This window comes from Desmodus rotundus, chromosome 1, assembly GCF_022682495.2.
Source record: "Desmodus rotundus isolate HL8 chromosome 1, HLdesRot8A.1, whole genome shotgun sequence".
NCBI classification, from domain to species: Eukaryota; Metazoa; Chordata; class Mammalia; order Chiroptera; family Phyllostomidae; genus Desmodus; species Desmodus rotundus.
In genome coordinates, this window is record NC_071387.1 from 145,625,110 (window position 1) to 145,644,797 (window position 19,688).

General features: G+C 41.9%; 1 protein-coding gene across 5 annotated transcripts in view; it reads right to left on the reverse strand.

The window, feature by feature from the left end:
* The window catches only part of EPB41L4A (erythrocyte membrane protein band 4.1 like 4A), a 239,538-nt gene that overhangs the window by 51,156 nt on the left and 168,694 nt on the right, over positions 1-19,688 (reverse strand). For all 5 annotated transcript variants that reach the window (XM_053911423.2, XM_045197611.3, XM_071219408.1 and 2 more), the window contains one exon: positions 16,760-16,881. In XM_053911423.2, coding sequence (XP_053767398.1) covers positions 16,760-16,881 — 122 coding nt within the window. The remainder of the gene's footprint in view (positions 1-16,759; positions 16,882-19,688) is intronic.

Here is a 19,688-nt window from a genome sequence, read left to right on the forward strand (position 1 = left end):
CTCTCTTAGCAACTTTGAAATATGCAACACAACCCTAGCTGGTGTGGCTGAGTGGATTGAGCGCTTGCCGGTGACCTGAAAGGTCACCGGTTTGATTCCCGGTCAGGGCACATGCCCGGGTTGCAGGCCAGGTCCCCAGATAGGGGTATGCAAGAGGCAACCGATCCATGTTTCTCTCACACATCCATGTTTCTCTCCCTCTCTTTCTCCCTCCCTTCCCCTCTCTCTGAAAATAAATAAGTAAAATCTTAAAAAAAAAATATGCAACACAGTGTTGTTAACTATAGTCACCATGCTATATGTTTCATCCCCAGGACTTATTTTATAAGGCCTCAAAATCGTAACAAAATGGAGAACACATCACTGCCCCTCCCCCCAAGACTGCCAGCACAGTGTGTTACACATGGTAGGTCAGGATAATTATGTCACATGTAAAAAGTGTCAAAACTAAGACAAAAAACCCTGAACGTGGTAGTAAGGGCAATGCAGGCCAAGAGGACATGTGCCATACCCTGTAGGAGAGTGGGCTACTTCTCAGAGCTTTGAAGGCAGCCTTGTGCTGGGGCACACTGCTCTTTTAAAGGACAGTCACAGATTACCTATAACAAAGATCGGTTATTGACATAGGGTCATCAAGCCTCCTTAGTAAATCTGTATTTAATTTTAGACAAAGTGAAATATTAACTGTAGCAAAGCCGCTTAAGAATCTGTCAGGAGCATCCAATTCATTTTATACATCGTTCACATGAAAAACACAGAGGGCTTTACTGTAAGAGCAGGTCGCTTTTGCGAGAATCACTTTCTCAGGGGACTGCTACAGTTTGTTAAGGAGTCAAAGTGAGCTCACTACCTGTGAGCACTTCTGTGTCTGGCCTGTTGGCACCTCAGCCTCACCTGGGCCCACACAATTCCCCGCAGCTGCGACGACACTGTGGTGCCAGTGTCCAATGCTCCACCGTCTTGTTTGTCTGCTTTTTAACACCCTGAATGCAAAGGCTTCCAGCCTGAGTGCACCAGACCCCTACCAGGCTTTTGTGTGGCTCGGCTCTGCTCACATTTGAATGCCCCCATCCTCAGTGACCCTTGCCTTCGGTCCAGAAGAGTAGCCGTCAGAACAGAATCAACTCTCCTCGGATCTATTTAGCTACTTGATCTGGGGGCAGTTCTTAAAAGTCATCTCTGTGATGTGAAGATTTGCTGATGTATATACATGGATTTTCAATTATAAAACCACTTTGCACTTAAATAGTTATGAGTCTCACAAAATCTGTAGTTCATTTTGATACCTGTCAACCTAAATTAAATCTGATTTTACTTAAATGTTGCCACTGATTTTAATTTACAGAGTGGACATGGAGGATAAATATGAGATACTTAAATGAAAAATATGTATATTTGCAAGTAAAAATGCCTTATTCTGTTTTATGAGCAACAAGACAAACAGCCAAAAGGAAAGCAGGATTGTAATATATAAGTAACTTCATTTTAAGAACTCTCAAATATGATAAATTTGTAAACTTTTAGGTAATATTTTATCCCACTTAATCACATATCTTCTCTAAACTTAAGTGGAAAAAAACCCTCTGTATCTGATACTTTAAACGAATAACAACCCGGACAGATTATAACTATTCTCAATACAACAGACGATTATGTTTCAATAAAGCCAATCTGATTTAATATTATCTAACCCAGTATAACTTCTCAGAACAAATCTGATATTAGTGAATTAAGAATGAGCTAATAAGCAGAAATATATTTTAGCGCTATTTCTCACACTAACAGTACAAAGTCACTTTGCCTTGGTTTCGCTGACTTTAGACTGAGTACTATGGAAAAAAACAGCAGATAGCATAATAATTTGGGAAATTAAAACAAATATTTTTCTAACACCACAAATTATGACCAAAAGTAAAATGACCAAAGAAACCTTATATACATTTTTCCTATCCTCATGAAAGGTTTTGTACTTGGCAGAGCACTCACTAATTTATGCAAACCAAATTGAATTTCAAAACACACAATTTGGAAAATAGAGCTGTTTCTGAATCCAACGTCTAATTCTTTAAAGTTCAAATGCCTGACATCGGCCCACTGACATCCTAAAGAGACAGCCAGGCCCCTGCTTTTCTTTAGAGTTTCTGAATTCAGAAGTCCCATGTGGTATTTAAGCACAGTTACCTCTTTACCACAAACACACAGAGTTTAAGACACTGATTTCGCTACTTGTCAACTGCAAGATCAAACGAGGCATTCTGCTAAAAAGCTGGAGGGCACATTATAAAGAACGGGCGTGGATGAGAAAGATGCTCGGAAAATCTGCCTATGCACGAACAATCCTTCCCTGGTGGATCTGCTTCCAATTTCTTCTTCTCTGACCCAGCACTCCCCCGGGCCCCTCTGCTTCCCTCATGACCAAAATGACCAACTTGGGAGTGTGAGTCAGGTGGCAACAAAGGCACTTCATCCTCTGCCGCTCCACCAGGGGCACACGCTTGGTGAGAGGCGGTCACAGACGTCCTTCCTTGTGCGTCAGAATGCCAGGTTCAAAAACAAGAAAGGCACTTCTGAGCCTGGGAAGGCACTTGCTCCCTTCCTTAAGACCCTCCCAGTAGAATGAAAGGGTTCTACCAGCTGAAGAACTTGTAGCGTGCCTACACTGCATATGCTGGAGGGGCTGCCAGACGCTAACAGCAGAAGGACAGCCATCTTTCCTTCCAGCCCTCTTAGGCCCAGTGACAACACCTGTTTGTGAGTGGTTGGCTGGAATCGGGAGGTGTGGCAAATCAATAGGATACTTTGCCTAATAGGCAATTACTAGGATACCAAGCTTTTCTTCCTGTGATATGAGGACTCGGTGTGAAGGGAGAGAGTTGAGTAAAATGCTCACATCCCACCCAGATGGGCAAGTTGGATGAATTCAGCCTTACGTCCATTCCCACCATACTTAACATCTGGGGCAGGGACCCCCTCACTCAGTGGGAATTGGGAATCCCCCTATTCTTGGCGTTAACCCCAGAGGGCTGCAACCTCAAATAATTTGGCAAACAAATGTTACTCACTATCCCCCTCTTCACTTCATAATATACTCCTTAAGTCAAATGTTTGGCAATACAATCAGGCTTAAGTTGTAAAAGACTTATCATGCTTATTTTGGAATGTTACACAGATTATGTATGTTGTAGGAAGTTCAAGTAAGTTGGGAGATATGGCAAACCACTCAGATACCAAGCTTTTCTTCCTGTGATATGAGGACTCGGTGTGAAGGGAGAGAGTTGAGTAGAACGCTCACATCCCATCCTGGTAGTGGTACTCTTGCACTCCCCCAACCCCTCCAACAGGGCCACACAATTTCGAGCAGCCTAGAGCGAGCCTTCTGCAGCCATCTTCTCTCAGACACGGGGCAGACAGTCCACACCTGACCCAGAGTTGGTTCCCACAGAGGAGTGTGCTCGCCCACTGCTTCAGTGGTTTTTATTGATGCAACTGTAATAGTATACGAAGTATATACAAGCAAGTAGTACATAAAATTGTATACAAAGCTTGCTTTAAAAAGGCTTATTTATTCAACATTATTTAACTAAGGCAAAATTGGGAAACCTGTTATTTTTTTTCTGCTTCCATATTTGAGCCCATATCTAGGAGGCTTCGACTCAGTGTTCCTGGAGCTACTTTACCCAAGGACCCACCAAAGGAATCAGAAAAACTGCATCCCTCAGTGTGTATGTCTAAGATAATATCTAACATTTTGCATTAAAAATTTTAATAGTACCAAAGGATATCATCTATAATATACAGTGTATATTGACATTTTTAAATAGAACTGTTTCATGATTCTCTTAAATGTATCCAGTGTAATAAAATGCCATAGAAATTTGATATCCATCATCATCTGTTTTAAGTCCATGCAATGAGTTTAACAGTCAGAAATTCCATAGCATTCTTTTTCCTCCTTGTATTTTAATTTCAATGTCACCTCCTCTGCAAAACTTTATCCCAAAGTAACATTTTATGCTTGAGAGTTTTTATTCATCACCCTATTTTATTTCTCTGTGACAAAAATAGAAATAAATTAAGTTTAATTTCCCATGACTATAAAGCTCTAGGTGTTAAAAATTTCTTCTAAACTAAGTTACCATTACAATGATTAATAATATATAATTTAAAAGGTATGTCATTAGTATATGATAATGTTGATAAATAATTATTAAACATAAAAAGTACATTTTTATTAGAAAATAACTCAATGATATGAACAAAATTTTGTTTTCCCAATGATTGCAAAGGTCATCTCTTTCAAGAATATTATTTTTTGCTAGAGTGAACAGTTTAGCAACAATTCTATTCCTATTTTTTTATTCTGATAGATTTTAAATGCTGAGAAACCCTGTTCACATAGGTACAGGTTTATGGAAAGTGCTGTGTTATGAAGACATCACTAGTGTCCAAAGAATTTGTAAGAGTTGCATGCAGTCATATGTAACTATAAACAGTGATATACCATGTAAAATGGTTTCAAATGTTCTATATGTACTGAAAATGGCTTAGAAAAGGATGTGTCACTTGATAATTAATGTCATTTACTTTGCCAACATCCACGCAGGAGGTTTAACATTTAAGGAAAAAGCAGTTTAATAGGTTCTGAATGCTGAAGAGGTCTGCCTTTCTTTTGGAAAATGGGAAAAGGTCCTTTGGGGAAGGGCAGGCTGGAGAGAAGGACCTGCAAGTCTTAATACCCCAGGCAGATCCCTTCCAGGATAGAGAATCTGGAAGTTGATTCAATCAAATCGGACCGTGCCCACAAAACCCTTAGAAAGCCCTTTCCCACCGGGAGTTGCATCCCCCAGCTTGAAATCTTCTGCCCAAACCCATCTGTCCTTCGAAAACCACTTCCTTCATAAAACATCATGGATTACCTTCAACTATAAGCAAATTATCCTCTGGCCACTTATAACTTTCAGATCCTGCTCTCATTTAAGTACATCTTTCACCTATCCAGCCTGACAAACTGTCCTAGCAGCGTACAAGGTTGAAAATCATACAAATCTACACTTGTTTCTCAGCTCTGCCAATTTACCTACTGTGTGATCTTGGACAAGTTATTAAAACCCTCTGGGCCTTGGTTTTGTCATCTGTAAAACAGAGAGATTACCAACGACTTATACAGTGATACAAGGATTATACTGGATAACCTATATAAAGTGCTTAGCACAGACAGTTCTTGGCCTTTCGTAAATGCTAAATTACAGCTGTATGATTTCTGTATGACTAAATCCCTCTAGGTCAGGGGCCAAGTGTTACTCATTTTTCTGTGCTCCATGCAATAGGGTCTCCGCCGCCCTGTTTTCCAAAACCACCACGCAATGCTTCAGTTCTCAGGGGACACTGACTGCATGTCCTACAAGATAACTAAATTATGACACTAGTTACCTGGACACAGTGTCAGATGCTACAGAGTAAGGGCTCAGCCCCACAAGGCTGTCCCCACTTCAGACACCAATGGCAAGTCCAGGTTGTTATCTGTGCTTCAGGACAATGGGCTGTAAATTGGAGGTTCCATGTCCCCCTACCCCAGTTTGATTAATTTGCTAGAGCAGCTCACAGAACTCAGCATAACAGTTTACTTACTAGGTTGCTGGTTTGTGATGGGATATAACTCAGCAACAGTCAGATGGAAGAGACGCACAGGGCACGTTACACAGGAAGGGGCTCAGAGCTTCATGGTCTTGAGTGCACCACTCTTCCTGCGCCTCCAGGCACTCACCAACCCCTCAGAACCCTGCCCTTTGGGTTTAATGGAGGCTTCACGACACTGGCATGAGTGATGAAATCATCAGCCATCAGCACCTGACTCAGCCTCCAGCCCCTCACCCCTTCCTGGAAATCACAGGTGGGACTGAAAGCTGCACCTCTCTAACTGCACAGTGGGGTCTCTGGCAGCCAGCCCTCAGCCTTCAGGCTTTTTAAAAGTCACCTTATCAACATCAACTCCTTTGTGGTTAAAAGGAATTTGTTATGAGTAACAAAAGTCACTCCTGTCACCTTCACCACTTTTACCACTTAGGAAATTCCAAGGGTTTTAGTAGCTTTGTGTCACAGACAGGGATCAAAACCAAACGTAATTCTTATTATAAATCACAGTATCACTGGTCTTAAGTGAAGCAGACATTCAATAAATTCTTGTTGAATGAGAAGGGGGGTAAGTGACACTCACGGCAACTCACTAAAACTAGGATGTTTAACTCTAATATACAATAAGCCTTCGGTCTTGCTTGCTTTTCTAATTTTGGTTGCTATGGATGGAACGCTAAACTCTCCTAGGAAGAGTGGAAACATTAACTTTTTAGCAAAAATCTAACCAGAGCTGCCATCTATTAATAAATCATCTACAGAATGAAAATAAACATCCACTTTAAGGTAGAATAGAAAAGAGTGTCAACAAAGGAAAACATCCTTGAACACACACCTGATGGGATGCTCCTTGCAATTAACACTGTTCTCCTCTTTGTCAGGTAAATGTCCCATAGAACTTAGGCATCTTCTTGAAAAGAAAAAAAATAAATAAAACCTGATATAAAAGCAGGCTGACCTGGGGCTCCTCCGTAAATGAACAGAACATATTGTCTTCTCAAGAATACCTGCAGAAACGAGTGGATCTGGTGGACTAAATGAATTCCACAATAATGAGAAAAAACAGGGGATGAATATTTTCAAATAACTCTAGGCCTTTCACCTTTTTAATTTTCCATTTGCTTTCCAAACATTTGTCCTCCAAAGGCCTAGGTTCAAATCCTGACACTGTTCTTACTGGCTGTGTAACCTTGAATAAGTATTTCAGGTTTCTGAGCTTCAGGTTTTTTAGGTGTGAAATGAGAATACCACCCACCCTCCTCATGGGTTTCCCAAAAGGGTTATCTTAAGTAATGTTATTCACCGTTGAGATGCGAGGAAACCAGCTTACATTAGGGATTCACCCGAAAGACACAGCAGGCTCTCATAGACCGGAAGTCATGGCCACTAAATCTCCTACCCCTGTCCTCCTCTCAGAGCGGCAGGGTCCCCCGGTGTTTCTCCAGTGAGTCTATTCTTTGCAACCAGCTTCTACGTTCCTGCTACTCTCATAGCAGCCCCAAAAGGCATAGCTTTCCCCAGTTGAGGGATTCATGCCCTGGGCTCCAATTCCAGCATCTCTGGGTTGTTTCCTCAGGCACCCCATTCTTAGGCCAGGAGAGAAGGGAGGGGTCAAGGCCACTGTTATAGAGGGCTGTGCTGTCTGTCACCTCTATAGGACTCTTGGTCCAAGATCAGCACGGTGCATTGTTCAAAGTACCAACCCACGGTAAGCGCTCCACAGCGCAAGTTGTTCCCTCCCCTCCCCACTGTTTCACCTCCTCTCCTTGTACCTGCCGAAAGAACCTTGAATCCCAGAAACTCCAAAACAGTTTTCACACTGATATCGGTAAGGCAGACAGAGCTACAGAAATTAATCCCAGATTTCTCGACATCTGAAGAAACTACTGGCAGAGGAATCACCACCATGAATCCTGAATCTTACAGTAAAACAAAGGAGTGGAATCTGCCATCTGCTTAAGAGATCTGTCTCAAAAGAGAAGCTCAAACAGGTGACAGACACACCCTCGAACCCGTCTATTAAGACAAAGAGTGCGAGAAGGCAGGGAAATTTGCCTAAATGGTTAATAAAATCAAGGCAGAACCATGGCATGGTTTTTATGGCAAAACCATGAACTGACACCACAAAGGCCAAGGTGGAATCAACTCTTACTGCTGATTTGTAAAAGTTACTCAAACTCGCAGGGTTCACACAAGGACTAGTCTACAGTTATGTTCACACGGAAGTCAAAGCAGAAACAAAGCCACGCAAAACCCATCCTGAAAGGCCTCTTTTCACGTGTACCCAGCAACACAGCACTAATCTCTAACCATGAGTTTAACCGAAGAAGTAAAAGCCCAGATTCATCTGGTTAATTTGGACTAAAAGAATAATGGGTGCAAAGGTTATTGTAATTAATTTCATTCAGTTTGTCAGTACGAGTTTCACTTCAACTCGAGTTTGAAAGAACCAGCTCTACTTTTGCATACAAAAACACTGTATATTTCCAATGACAAAAATGTGTTTTGTGATCTGGGAAGATATTTTTTATAAGTCTATAAGACTTCTGAAGTGATGATTTTTTTTAAAAAAAAACATACTAAATAAAAGTTTTCCAAAAAAATTTTTTTTCATATTTGGTCCCTTCAACTTTGTGACAGGTAAGCCAGAGGGAAAAAAACCCCAGAATTTTAGGAAGAAGAGGGATCTTTAAATTTTATGTGCCCAACTCCTTTACTTCATAGATAATGAAGTAAAAGGTCTGAGCATTGTATGATATGTTACAGACCATGGCCAAGTTAGACAAGGGAACTATTTTTTTCTGCTCCCACTACACCACATGCCTTCTCAGTGCAAAGGCTTACACAATCAGCCAAGGGGCGATTCCTCAGCAGGAATTCTTACAGTCAGGATGAAGAGAAAGTAGAATCACAAATGTGGACCCCATCTCAGCAGATTATGTAATTCTGATTTTTCACTTTGAAGGAGGGAGTGACAGACACACTCTATCTAAAACAAAGTTAGCACTCCGTTAAATTTTCTAGAAATCATCTCCAAAACCACCCAAATAACAACTCTTGGTCAGAATGCCTTGTTCCAATTCCCTTGCATGAGGATTTATACTGATGTCTTCCCTACCTGTCTCAGGCTAACCCAGAGACCATCAACACTGCACGATACCCATTAAGCACCCCACAGGTGTGAGAGCTATTATGGCACCACACTCTTCCAGACGTTCCTCACAGCGCCTAGTGATTCTCATCCAGATATCCGCCAGGTTCCATAGCTTGCCACACTTGCAAATCTTTTCACCTCTTTGGGTCTCAGTTTCCTCACATACAACACAGAGCAACCATCCTCTCCGTCATCTGATCCAAAGACTTTGGGTCCCACTGTGAGCCTCGCTCCTTTGAAACAAAGCATGCTCTGACCTGACGACCTGTAACACAATCTGCCGTACTTTAACTCCTGGGCTAAAATAAAATGCACAGGTGTGAATGTGTCTTATGCTCCTCACCTTGGATACCTGGGCTGTACCTGTTACAACACAGTAGAAATTCCCAACGTTTGAATTTTATATCATCAGTTTTGTGTTGTTCCATTACTTTTTCCATGGATTACAATGCACCTCCCTACCATAACATGTGTCCTCAGCTTTGAGCTTTTCAAGAATATCTGTGGGAAGTTTGAACGGGCATTTGAAATCATTTTGCAAACTTAACACATTCATGACGATTATCTTTAAGGCTCTTTAAAAGTATATGATATGATGAAAATGAAAATGCTGTTTAAAAAACATACTAAATAACATACTAAATCTCTCTCCCACTGATCCCTATTATGGCCACTAATGTTACTAGCTTTCATGTGGCCGGTATATATGTACGCATACCCTCCAGCCCCTAATTTTTATTTGTCTTTCTATGAGTGTACTATACACTGCTAACTCACCCCCATACTTCTCCCCCTCCTTGCTTATGCTCCATACTGACTCTCATTCCATATCAGCACATAAAAATTTATCACGTTTTTTTTGTTTCTCTTCTTGACATTGTGGACTGAGTTCCAATTCCAGCTCTGGGGCCCTGGGCAAATTCCAGCCTGTCTTTTCACCTGTCCACTGAGAGTCACATCTCCTAAAAAACGAGTGAGACACCACTGTGGGGTGCCCAGTACAGCGCCAGGCACGCAGTGACGCTCGGTGACTGTTAGTTACTACCATCCCTCTACCTGGTGGGGCTCCTCAGGGGACCTGGCCTGTCACGGCAGATGTTGTGGGACTGGAGCATCAGACTGACCCAAATTCAAACGCTCGGGCAGTCTGCCATCTCTGTGATGACAAACTCAGCAACACGTCTGTTCGTGTTGTAGAAATGAGGCTCGGATCAGCTTGTGAAATCCCCGGCTCAGAGCCCTGGCTGCTGTTTACTCCTCAGTTCAACGACTCTGCTTCCCCTCTCCAAGCCCTTTCAGCTTCGCCCTTTCTTTGTCTTCTGTTTCCCATTGTGTGCTTGACATGAAGAATGCACTTGCGTAGGCCTAGCAGCTAATTACTCCAAATAGGGAAAACCACCTTACATGGAAGACAGAACGATTAAATCTGAACTTTAAACTATCACGCAATGTAATTACTACTATGAACTCACTGTAAGGAGCTTGTTGTTCCCTCTTCACAGCCACAGACTATCCCAATGGGACTGGAGAACAGTGAGCATGAGGTGGGAGGTAAAAATCAGAGAAGGAAAATGGTGAACTGAAGACTACTCTGAGAGGCAGTAACTCTGGGCCACTAAAAACACCTGCCCACAGCTGCCCCTGAGGGCTCAGAGATCTGCCAGCAGAGCAGAAAAACTTCACAGAAAGGATACTCTGACTTGCCCCCCTCCCTCATACTCTGTTTATACCAAATCTTCTAGAATAAAGCAGGGGCACCCCAGTCTCCTTAAGCACTATTCACTGTACCTGAATGTCTTTCTCCACCCATCTCTCACAAAAGGCCATACCTCCTCCATATGTCGTATTAGCCTTTGGACGTGAGGTTGATGCTATATGGTAAATTTAATATCAAGACTGACAGCTGGACTCAGAAACTGGTCTACACCATGTAATAAAAGACTTCCCCTTGGTTTAAGAGAAGGAAACTGAAGTGCCCCAAGCCCTGACCTGTGGGCGTGATAACTCTGCCCATTTCAGACACTATTCTCATGACATCGACCGTGAGGCAGGAGTAATGTCCCCATTGGACAGATGAAGAAATTGGGCGTAGGCTGGTTAAGTGACTTCATGACATCCCACAGCTAGGACACAGCTCTGAAGCCGAACCCGGATTTATCCCATGTAGCTCACTAGAGCACACTGCCGTGATCTGACACGCCAGTCTCTACTCACACAGCTTGCCTTTCGTCTGCCTTGAAAACATTTTTATAAATATATTTCTAATTGCTACAAGCCAAGCTGGGCTTCTGCTGACATCACACCTAGCATAATGTGCCGCTCAGAAATGGTGCCCGGTGATTATCACATGTGACCTGGGTACCCATTCACCAAAAGCGGTGCAGGTTCAATTCCAGGTGAGGGTGCACACAGGAGGTAACTGATTGATGTTTCTCACATGGATGCTTCTCTCTCTCCCTCCCCCTCCCTGGCCCTGCCCCTTCCTCTGTCTAAAAATCAATGAAAACATACCCTTGGATAAGGATTTTTTTAATTAAAAAGAAAAAAACACTGGCAATTTGACAGCACTGGGTCCACACCCCTGCACAGAAACAATGGGCTGGGCCTGAGCAGCCCAACCACCTCACCCATGAGTCATAATCACGACCCCTCAGGCACAGTGTTTGCAGCATCTTCCAAGTATTCAAAGTGGGAATGCCAACATGTCACCTGACCTTGCTTCCCAGTTGTCTGCAGACAACTGTTTATTTCTCTGTTCTCCAGTGTGATATCCTCAAGAACTTAAAATGCTGCATCAGACCATCATAGCACTGTAAATGGCTTCACCCATTACTTTTCTTACACCTAATTATGGATCATGGCCAAATACCCTGTCTCTACTGCCTGCTTACAGCAGACACTCTCTTCTGACAAGAACCCACCCACATGAGGGGCCAAGACCTTGTCAGAGAGAGGGCTGTACAAATACTTCCTTTTCCTTCCTGCCATCTCACCTCACCTCCTGCTTTACCCCAAGCTCCTCAGAAGCCATTTAGATTGGCAAGCATGCTCTGGCCGCCTGCCCTGGCGCTGAACTCCTCTGGGTGGGGCGGCAGGCAGGCTGGGTGCAGGGCTCTGGGTTCTGGAATGCACTTCCTCAGAGTGGTGCCAAGGCCTAACCTTGGCAGATCCTAAACACAATGGCTTGTTAGCTACCAGGGCATTCATTATTCCTGACTGAGAGGTGAAACAAAGGGTTTTTTTTATTATTATTATTATTTGCAAAGAACTGAGTGGAAACTTAGGGAGAACAGTCATCAAATTTGACTGAATTTTTTTTTAACTTCAGAAGAAATAAAAGAACGTCTTCTGGAGTTACAAGTCATGCACTACAAATTAATGACACAAACTAACAAAAACAAGTCTCCTTTCTAGCACAACTTGTTTTTATTATATATAAATGTTAAATGAGAGGTGAGCATTTATGCCGATAACTCCTGAAACTATAGTGCTAAAATTTTACTTTAGAGAGAATACCAGCAGAATTCAATCTATGAAAATTAACAGCTAGACTTAATAGAGTCAAATAAAATGTACCTTCTATTTAAACCACAACTCCATGTTTCCCAAATACAGTACACTCTAATTAAATAACATTTTTCTATGTCTTCAAATCTTATTTCTACCTTTTTAATCGTCAAAATTAAAGAAGAGAAACCTATTGTTCCTTTCCTGCTCAGCTACCCATGAGTGAGTTCCAGGAACAGGGAGCTTCTGAGAGAGGAGCTGCTCTGGAGCTGAGAGTGTGAAAGGATGAAGTGACAGGAATGGAGGGGCTGCCTGGGTGGTGGGGAAGAGGACAGAGGTCTCAGGGCTACAGTGACCTAATGACCTGCAGGCCATTCCCCACCCCCACTCCGCAGCAGAGCCTTAGAGGGAGACTTGGAGCGTGGTCTCTCTAGGCAGGCCTGACCCTAACCATAATTTACTTCCTTTAGATACTATTCCAATATAAATAGCTAATGATTGACTTATTAGACCTACAATTTTATAGGTTCTTTTGTTTTGTTTTATTTTGTCTTAAGTCAAATTCCCTTTCCAATCTCACCTTTGCTGAGACAATTGCTCAGCTACAATTGGTCTTTGGTCGTTACACAAAGAGACCACAGTAGTGATTTCTGGTTAATATCTGTGGACCCTGAGAAAGAAGATACCTACTAAGAAGGGCTCCTGGTGGCTAACTGGGCACAAATTTTAAAAACAGAGCCTAGCAGCCATTTCTACTCAGGGGCCTCTCACACAAACTGCACTTTAAGGAGATACCTGCACTAAACTGTCTGCCTGCACTGTGTTCCTGCCATCTGAGCCGGCCCTTATAAAGGAGTTCCTGGAATTGTATTTCAACCAATAGGACTGCAGTTTTCCCTGTCCAACTGGAGCTGCACAGCTCTGTCCCGATCAGTATCTTCACCTACCAATCAGAGCAGCTTCATTCTGACCAATCAGAACAGTACTTTTTGGGCCAATTGAACTGCAAAGATTTAGAGCCCTCATTTGCATGAGGACAAACCAATCAGGGGCTGGGGCAGGGACTTCTCTACATATAAGTCAGCTTCCCTCTGTCTAGGAAAGGGCAACTTTCCCTTTTCACTGAAGATTGGAGCCAGCATTTCCCAGGCTGGAGCTGAAACACTGCAGACAACTCACTGGACCAGAGCAGAGCAGCACAGGGCAGAGTGGAGCAGAGCAGAGCAGTGCCCAGCACAGTGAGGGCCACCTCGGAGCTGTGCTGTTCCACAGTCATGCTGTTCCATAATTGAGCTGTAATGCTACTGAGCTATCCACAGTCATGCTGCATCATAACTGAGATGTCTATACTGAATAAAGCTTCCTTCTTCACCGCACCCCAAATTGGGGTTTCCTGTAAGCACTGAATTGGCACCAACAATTACTGACTGACAACCCTAAGACCAGGAGGCTCACCAGAAAACCCTCCCTTCCCCTACAGGCAGCAGCCCAGCTTGACATAGAACTGCCCACCTTTGTGGGGCCTGGTGGGCTGGGACAAAAAGCTCAGTGGTGACTAATGTAGTTGAAGATGGAGGGCCCCCCTTCAAATATTCCACTCCAAGTTAGAACCCAGCCATGACCTTAGGAGTGGGAGGTGGCTGAGACTGGGTCTCTATGGACTGGAGTTAGCTGAGGCTCAAAGCAGAGCACATGGGAATTAGAGGAAAGAGAAAATGTAACATTTAAAGAAACAGAACAACATTAATCCCTGCCTCCCAACATCCTTCACATAAATGTACATGACAGCAACGGTAACACTGCATCACTGACATTTGCTGGGGGGTCCTTCCCCACCCCGGACAATCACACACCGCCAAGGGCAGGGTCATCTCTAAGTCCTCAGGATACATCACAGTTGTGTGGAGTCCAGGCCTGAAAAGTTAGGCTGGAAGTAATTTAAATCAAAATAAAGTGTATGCACAGCAAAGCCTTGGTTTTTAAACACAGCATTGTTTAATCCTCTATTAAAAATAAAACTGATGAAAATAAACCAATAAACCATTGTTTAAGATATGTGTAATAAATTAGGATGAATGCTTAAAGGTATCACTACAAGGACATTCACTTTAGTTATATTTATAGTCTTCTAAATTTGAAGCAGCTTCAATATTCAAGAACTAAAAATTGGTTGAGTAAATTATGTCAAGTCTATACAGCGATGCAGGATAAAATTACACAGATCTTAAAATGGTGCTGTACAAGAACATTTAAAAATTTATTACAACATACCCATGATATATTATTCAATAAGAAAAGTAAGTTGTAAAACATTACTATATAACTTTTGCAGAAAAGATATACAAATGAATAGAAGACAATATATAAAATACGGTGTTAGTTCTACGATAATGGAATTGAATATGAAATTTTTTTTCTTTTTTGGTGAGAAGTGTCTAAGTTTCCTAAACTTTCTAAAGCAAGCAGGTATTTTGTAATAATAATAAAAGCACAACCTGTGCTCCATTTTTAAAAGATCCACCTGATGCTGAGAGTCTGTGCTACTGAAGCCTGGCCAGGCCCTAGCCACACCCTTCTCCCCGTCCAGGAGAGGGAGGGCGTTCCCACGGGACACAAGGAGGTGGGGCTTGGGGTGGGAGGTAGATGTGAGAGCTCAACACAGTTCCAGGTCGCTCTGTGAAAACTGTGTTTCACTGGATCTGCATAAGCCATGAGAAAATCAAAACCAAAAAAAAAAAAAACCAAAACAAAACCCTCTTGTCCCTAAATTAATCAGCTTCTAGAATCTGGGCTCCCAAAAAGAGTCAAAAAAAAAAGTGTTACAGAGGCAGATGTTTTTATAAGAACATATGAGAAGAAAAAAAGCAACCTGAGCAGGTTTGTATAAAAAGCATATGTAATCATTCCCACATCTCAAGTGGAATAAAATGTTGACTTAAAGCAAGGAATGCTTTTGATATTCTCAGCTGGTCTCAGGACAATTTCATGAGGCATGGCCTTTCAGAAATAGCACAGGATTTGAACATTTGCTTATTGATTATACCACACTGGACTTGATCTAAATGAGATTAAAGATTGCTTATATATAAAAATAAATACAAACGATTAAGACAAAGACAGCAAATATTAAGGCTAAAACTTTTGTCCTACGCTACCTGCTTATTATGTAATTTCAACCAAATTACCTTTTTAAATCTCAGTTTCCTCATCACCCAAACTGGAATGATGATACTTAAGTAGGAAGATAATCTATTACAAAATGAAATCATGTCTTCTTTTTTGTCACTATAGGCCCAACATAAAGAATTTAATCTCCTCCCAGCCTAGTGACAGGATTCAGATGTAATTTGGCTTTAGAAATATAACAAGTGACACTCTCACAGCCAGCAGTGGAGGAGCAAACTGAAACACTTCCTTCACAGCCCTGGCCTGAGAGGTAAATGCAACAATGGACATCATATGCTGTGTCAACTGTCACACAATGTTCAGATGTGAAGTGTTGTGATTAAAAATTCCATTCGCTTCTCACAATTACTATAGAGCAAAATGACCCAGGAGATCTGGGCTCTCATCCCAGCCCCACCACTACCTAGTTACTGGATCCTGTCTTCCTGATCTGCAAAATGGGAAGATACTCTGTGCCCTGCCCGACCTCAGGGTTATTGTGAGGCTCAGGTGAGAGAAAACATGTGAGAAGTTGGTGGAGAGTGTCAGACAAGGGTGATATATAAGAAACCGTCATACATTAGAATACTTGTAGCAAGAAAAATGAATGCACTTTATTATATACTACATATAACATTGATAGAAGCAAGACAAAAGAACACAGGCCATGTTTGACTCACATAACATTAAAAACAGGCAAAATAAATTAGTTTGCTCAGAGAAAGCTACATAAGTAGTAAAATTATTAACAAAAAGTAAGGAAATAATCATCACAGAATCAGATGGGGTTTTTTATGGTTGGGAAGAGATGGGGTGGTAAAGATGTGAACAGGCAAGCAGGAAGGACTTGCTGGCTTGCAGCAATGTTAAATTGTGTGTGTGTGTGTATATATACACACACATATACATTTTTCTATAATATACTTCACGAAATACCAACAATAACAAAAAATAAGTAAATTCTGTATAGATTATATGAAGTGTTATTTTTTTTAAAAAAAGACTTTTTCTAAGAGGTTGTTTCAATTCCAATCTCAGATATACTCAACTAAAGAATTACTCAGTTGAAATTTTAATTTCTTCAAAGAGAACGTATAGTCATTAAGCAGGTTATGGTGATTCAAGTAGACTAGTTATCTACTTACTAATAATTTCTGGTTGCTTAGAAAATTTCTGGATCAAATTAAAAATTCTAGTATGAATAATAATAATAATAAAAACTATTGGGCTACAGTCACTGCCTGAGCACATCTTACGCCCCGCCAGTCAAAAAGGAAATGCAAGTTTGTATCAGTGACTTACCCGCTGGCTGTGTTTGTGCTATTCTCTTAGGATAAGTCTTGCTTCGGCTTCTTGCCACATTCTGATCTGGCCGGGGAAGTTGAATAGAAAGATCTCGACTCATTTGCAATGCTGTCCTGCCACTTGAAAATGCAACATTTTGGTTAACACAGGTAAAACCACACAGCCACAAAATTAAACAACAGCTCATTCAGAATATCTGCAAAGTAAGGAAAGAAGAAAAAACACACACTCACATACTCTGTAAGCATATATGGGTTTCCAATTGATTCTCACCATAATATTAACCAAGGAAGTAGAGTAGCATTAAACTCCAATAAGAAACATTTAGGTTAGATAGAAGGAATATCTTTCAGGAGAAGAAACAAGGGAAGGGGGTTTATTAAAGGACTAAGGCCTAAGCAGAATGGAAATAGAGAATGCTGGCTGCCTTCCAGCTCTACCACAAAATAATGAAGAAATTACACTGGGCTGAATTACATAAGGACAATGACGCTGCGCCCGTCAGCATGACCCCACGTTGGACTTGCATGGCAAGTTGTAGAGCCTCCCCACAGGACCACTGTGTGCTCCACGGTCACCCCTGCTACGGCACGATCAACCTTTTATCATCCCGCCTCCCCTGTGCTGGATCAGGTGCCCAGAAGATTTACATCAGGCCTAAAAACCCACCCACAGCCCTGCTTCTCTGACGGGTCTGCGAGGATTCGGGAGGGTGAGCTTTGTGGAATTTCAAAGAATTTGAAATTACAAAGAATTTCAAATCTCGAAGAATCTTAAAGAATTGTGTAATTTCATTTGTTGGATTTCAGTAAACATTCATCCTATAGGAAACAGAGTCGACAGCTGCTAAATTTAAGCCAATGAATGACCCTGACTTTCACCTTTTTTGGACTTAGGTACAAAAAAAATGCATTTCCCTTTGTCCAGTTTGATTCACCTCAGGAAGAGCCATCAACAAAAAGCCTTTTAATGGCCCCAAATCCCAGTGACCCTACATTTACAGAATAAACATAGGTGAATCCCTTCCAAATGACATTTATACAACAAAATTCACCTCCTACATGGTTTAGTGAAAGTTTCCCCTCCTTACTACCCTACCCACCCTTATTAGAAATTTTAAAAAATGGCCCTGGCTGGTGTGGCTCAGTGGATTGAGTACCAACCAGCCTGTGAACCAAAGGGTCGCTGGTTCGATTCCCAGTCAGGGCACGTGCCTGGGTTGCAGACCAGGTTCCTAGTAGAGGGTGCATGAGAGGCAACCACATATTGATGTTTCTCTCCCTCTCCTTCTCCCTCCTTTCCTCTCTCACTAAGAATAAATAAATAAAAATCTTTCTTAAAAAAATGCTTGAAACACTCATAAAAAGTGGCTTCTTCTCAGACTAACTGGGCACATCACTTGATATGAGTTACCATAAATTAAGATATCAGACTCCATCCCTGAGTATACTTTGTATTCAATAATTCATGAGAACCAGGGAAGCAAACTGGGACATGTTTTCTTCCATTTGAAATTTAACTATTTTTTTAAAGGTAGTACATAAGGTAATACAAATAGCAACACTTCTCTCCTAAAAAGATTTTTTTAAAAATCCAGGAAATTCCAGCCAAGCTGGAGGCATAGGAAGCACTTTGCTTCCTTGTACAACCAAAAGGACAACAACCAATTTAAAAACAAAAAACCAGAACTGCCAGAAAATCAAACTGTATGGAAGTCTGACAACCAAGGAGTTAAAGAAGAAACATTCATCCAGACCCATAGGAGGGGCAGAGAAGGGCAGCTGGGGCAGAAAGGATACGCTGTCAGGGTGGTGGCTGGCGGACTGCATGGTCCCACATTTGCATGGGGATAAACCAGGAGGAACAACTGGGGAGAGAGACAGATCACGCAACCCAGGGTTCCAACACAGGGAAATAAAGCCTCAAAACCTCTGGCTATAAAAACCTGTGGGGGTTGTGGCAGCAGGAGAAAGTCCCAGTCTCACAGGAGAGTCCTAGAGGGACCCTGGGGATCCTAGAACGTACACAAACCCACCCACCATAATCAGCACCAGAAGGGCCCAATTCACTTCTGGGTAATGCAGAAGTGACTGAAAGTGGGGCAAGAGCTGAGCAAGCGGCACTGTTCCATCTCTGACCCTTCCCCCACAACAGCACTGCAATACAGTGAAATGGGTTGCCCCACCCTGGCGAATACCTAAGGCCCCGCAAAGTATGGACGCAAGTAGAGGAAAAAGTGAAGGCTATGCAAATGGAAATATGCAAGGAACCAACAGTGAAGGGAAGGAAAATGGGACTCAAATCAACAATGTGGAAGAGAAGGAAGAAATAAACAGTCAACCAGAGCAGAATGAAGAAACAAGAATTCAAAAAAAATGAATTCTCTCAGAGGAACCTCTGAGACAACTTTAACTGTTCCAACATGCATATCATAGAGGTGCCAGAAGGAAAAGAACAATGGCAAGAAATTGAAAAGTTATCTGAAAAAGTAATGAAGAAAAGTTTCCCAAATCTGGTGAAGGAAATAGACATGCAAGTCTAAGAAGCTCAGAGAGTCCCAAAGAAGTGGGACCCAAGGAGGACCACACCATGAGACATCATAATTAAATTACCCAAGATTTAAGACAAGGAGAGAATCTTAAAAGCACCAAGAGAAACGTAGAGTTTCCTACAAAGGAGTTCCCATAACACTATCATCTGATCTCTCAAAAGAAACCTTGCAGGCAAGAAGGGTCTGGGAAGAAGTGTTCAAAGTCATGAAAGGCTTCCAGATTATATCCAACCTACATCCAAGATTACTCTATCCAGCAAAGCTTTCATTTAGAATGGAAGGGCAGATAAAGTGCTTTCCAGATAAGGTCAAGTTAAAGGAGTTCATCATCACCAAGCCCTTATATGAAATGTTAAAAAGACTTATCTAAGAAAT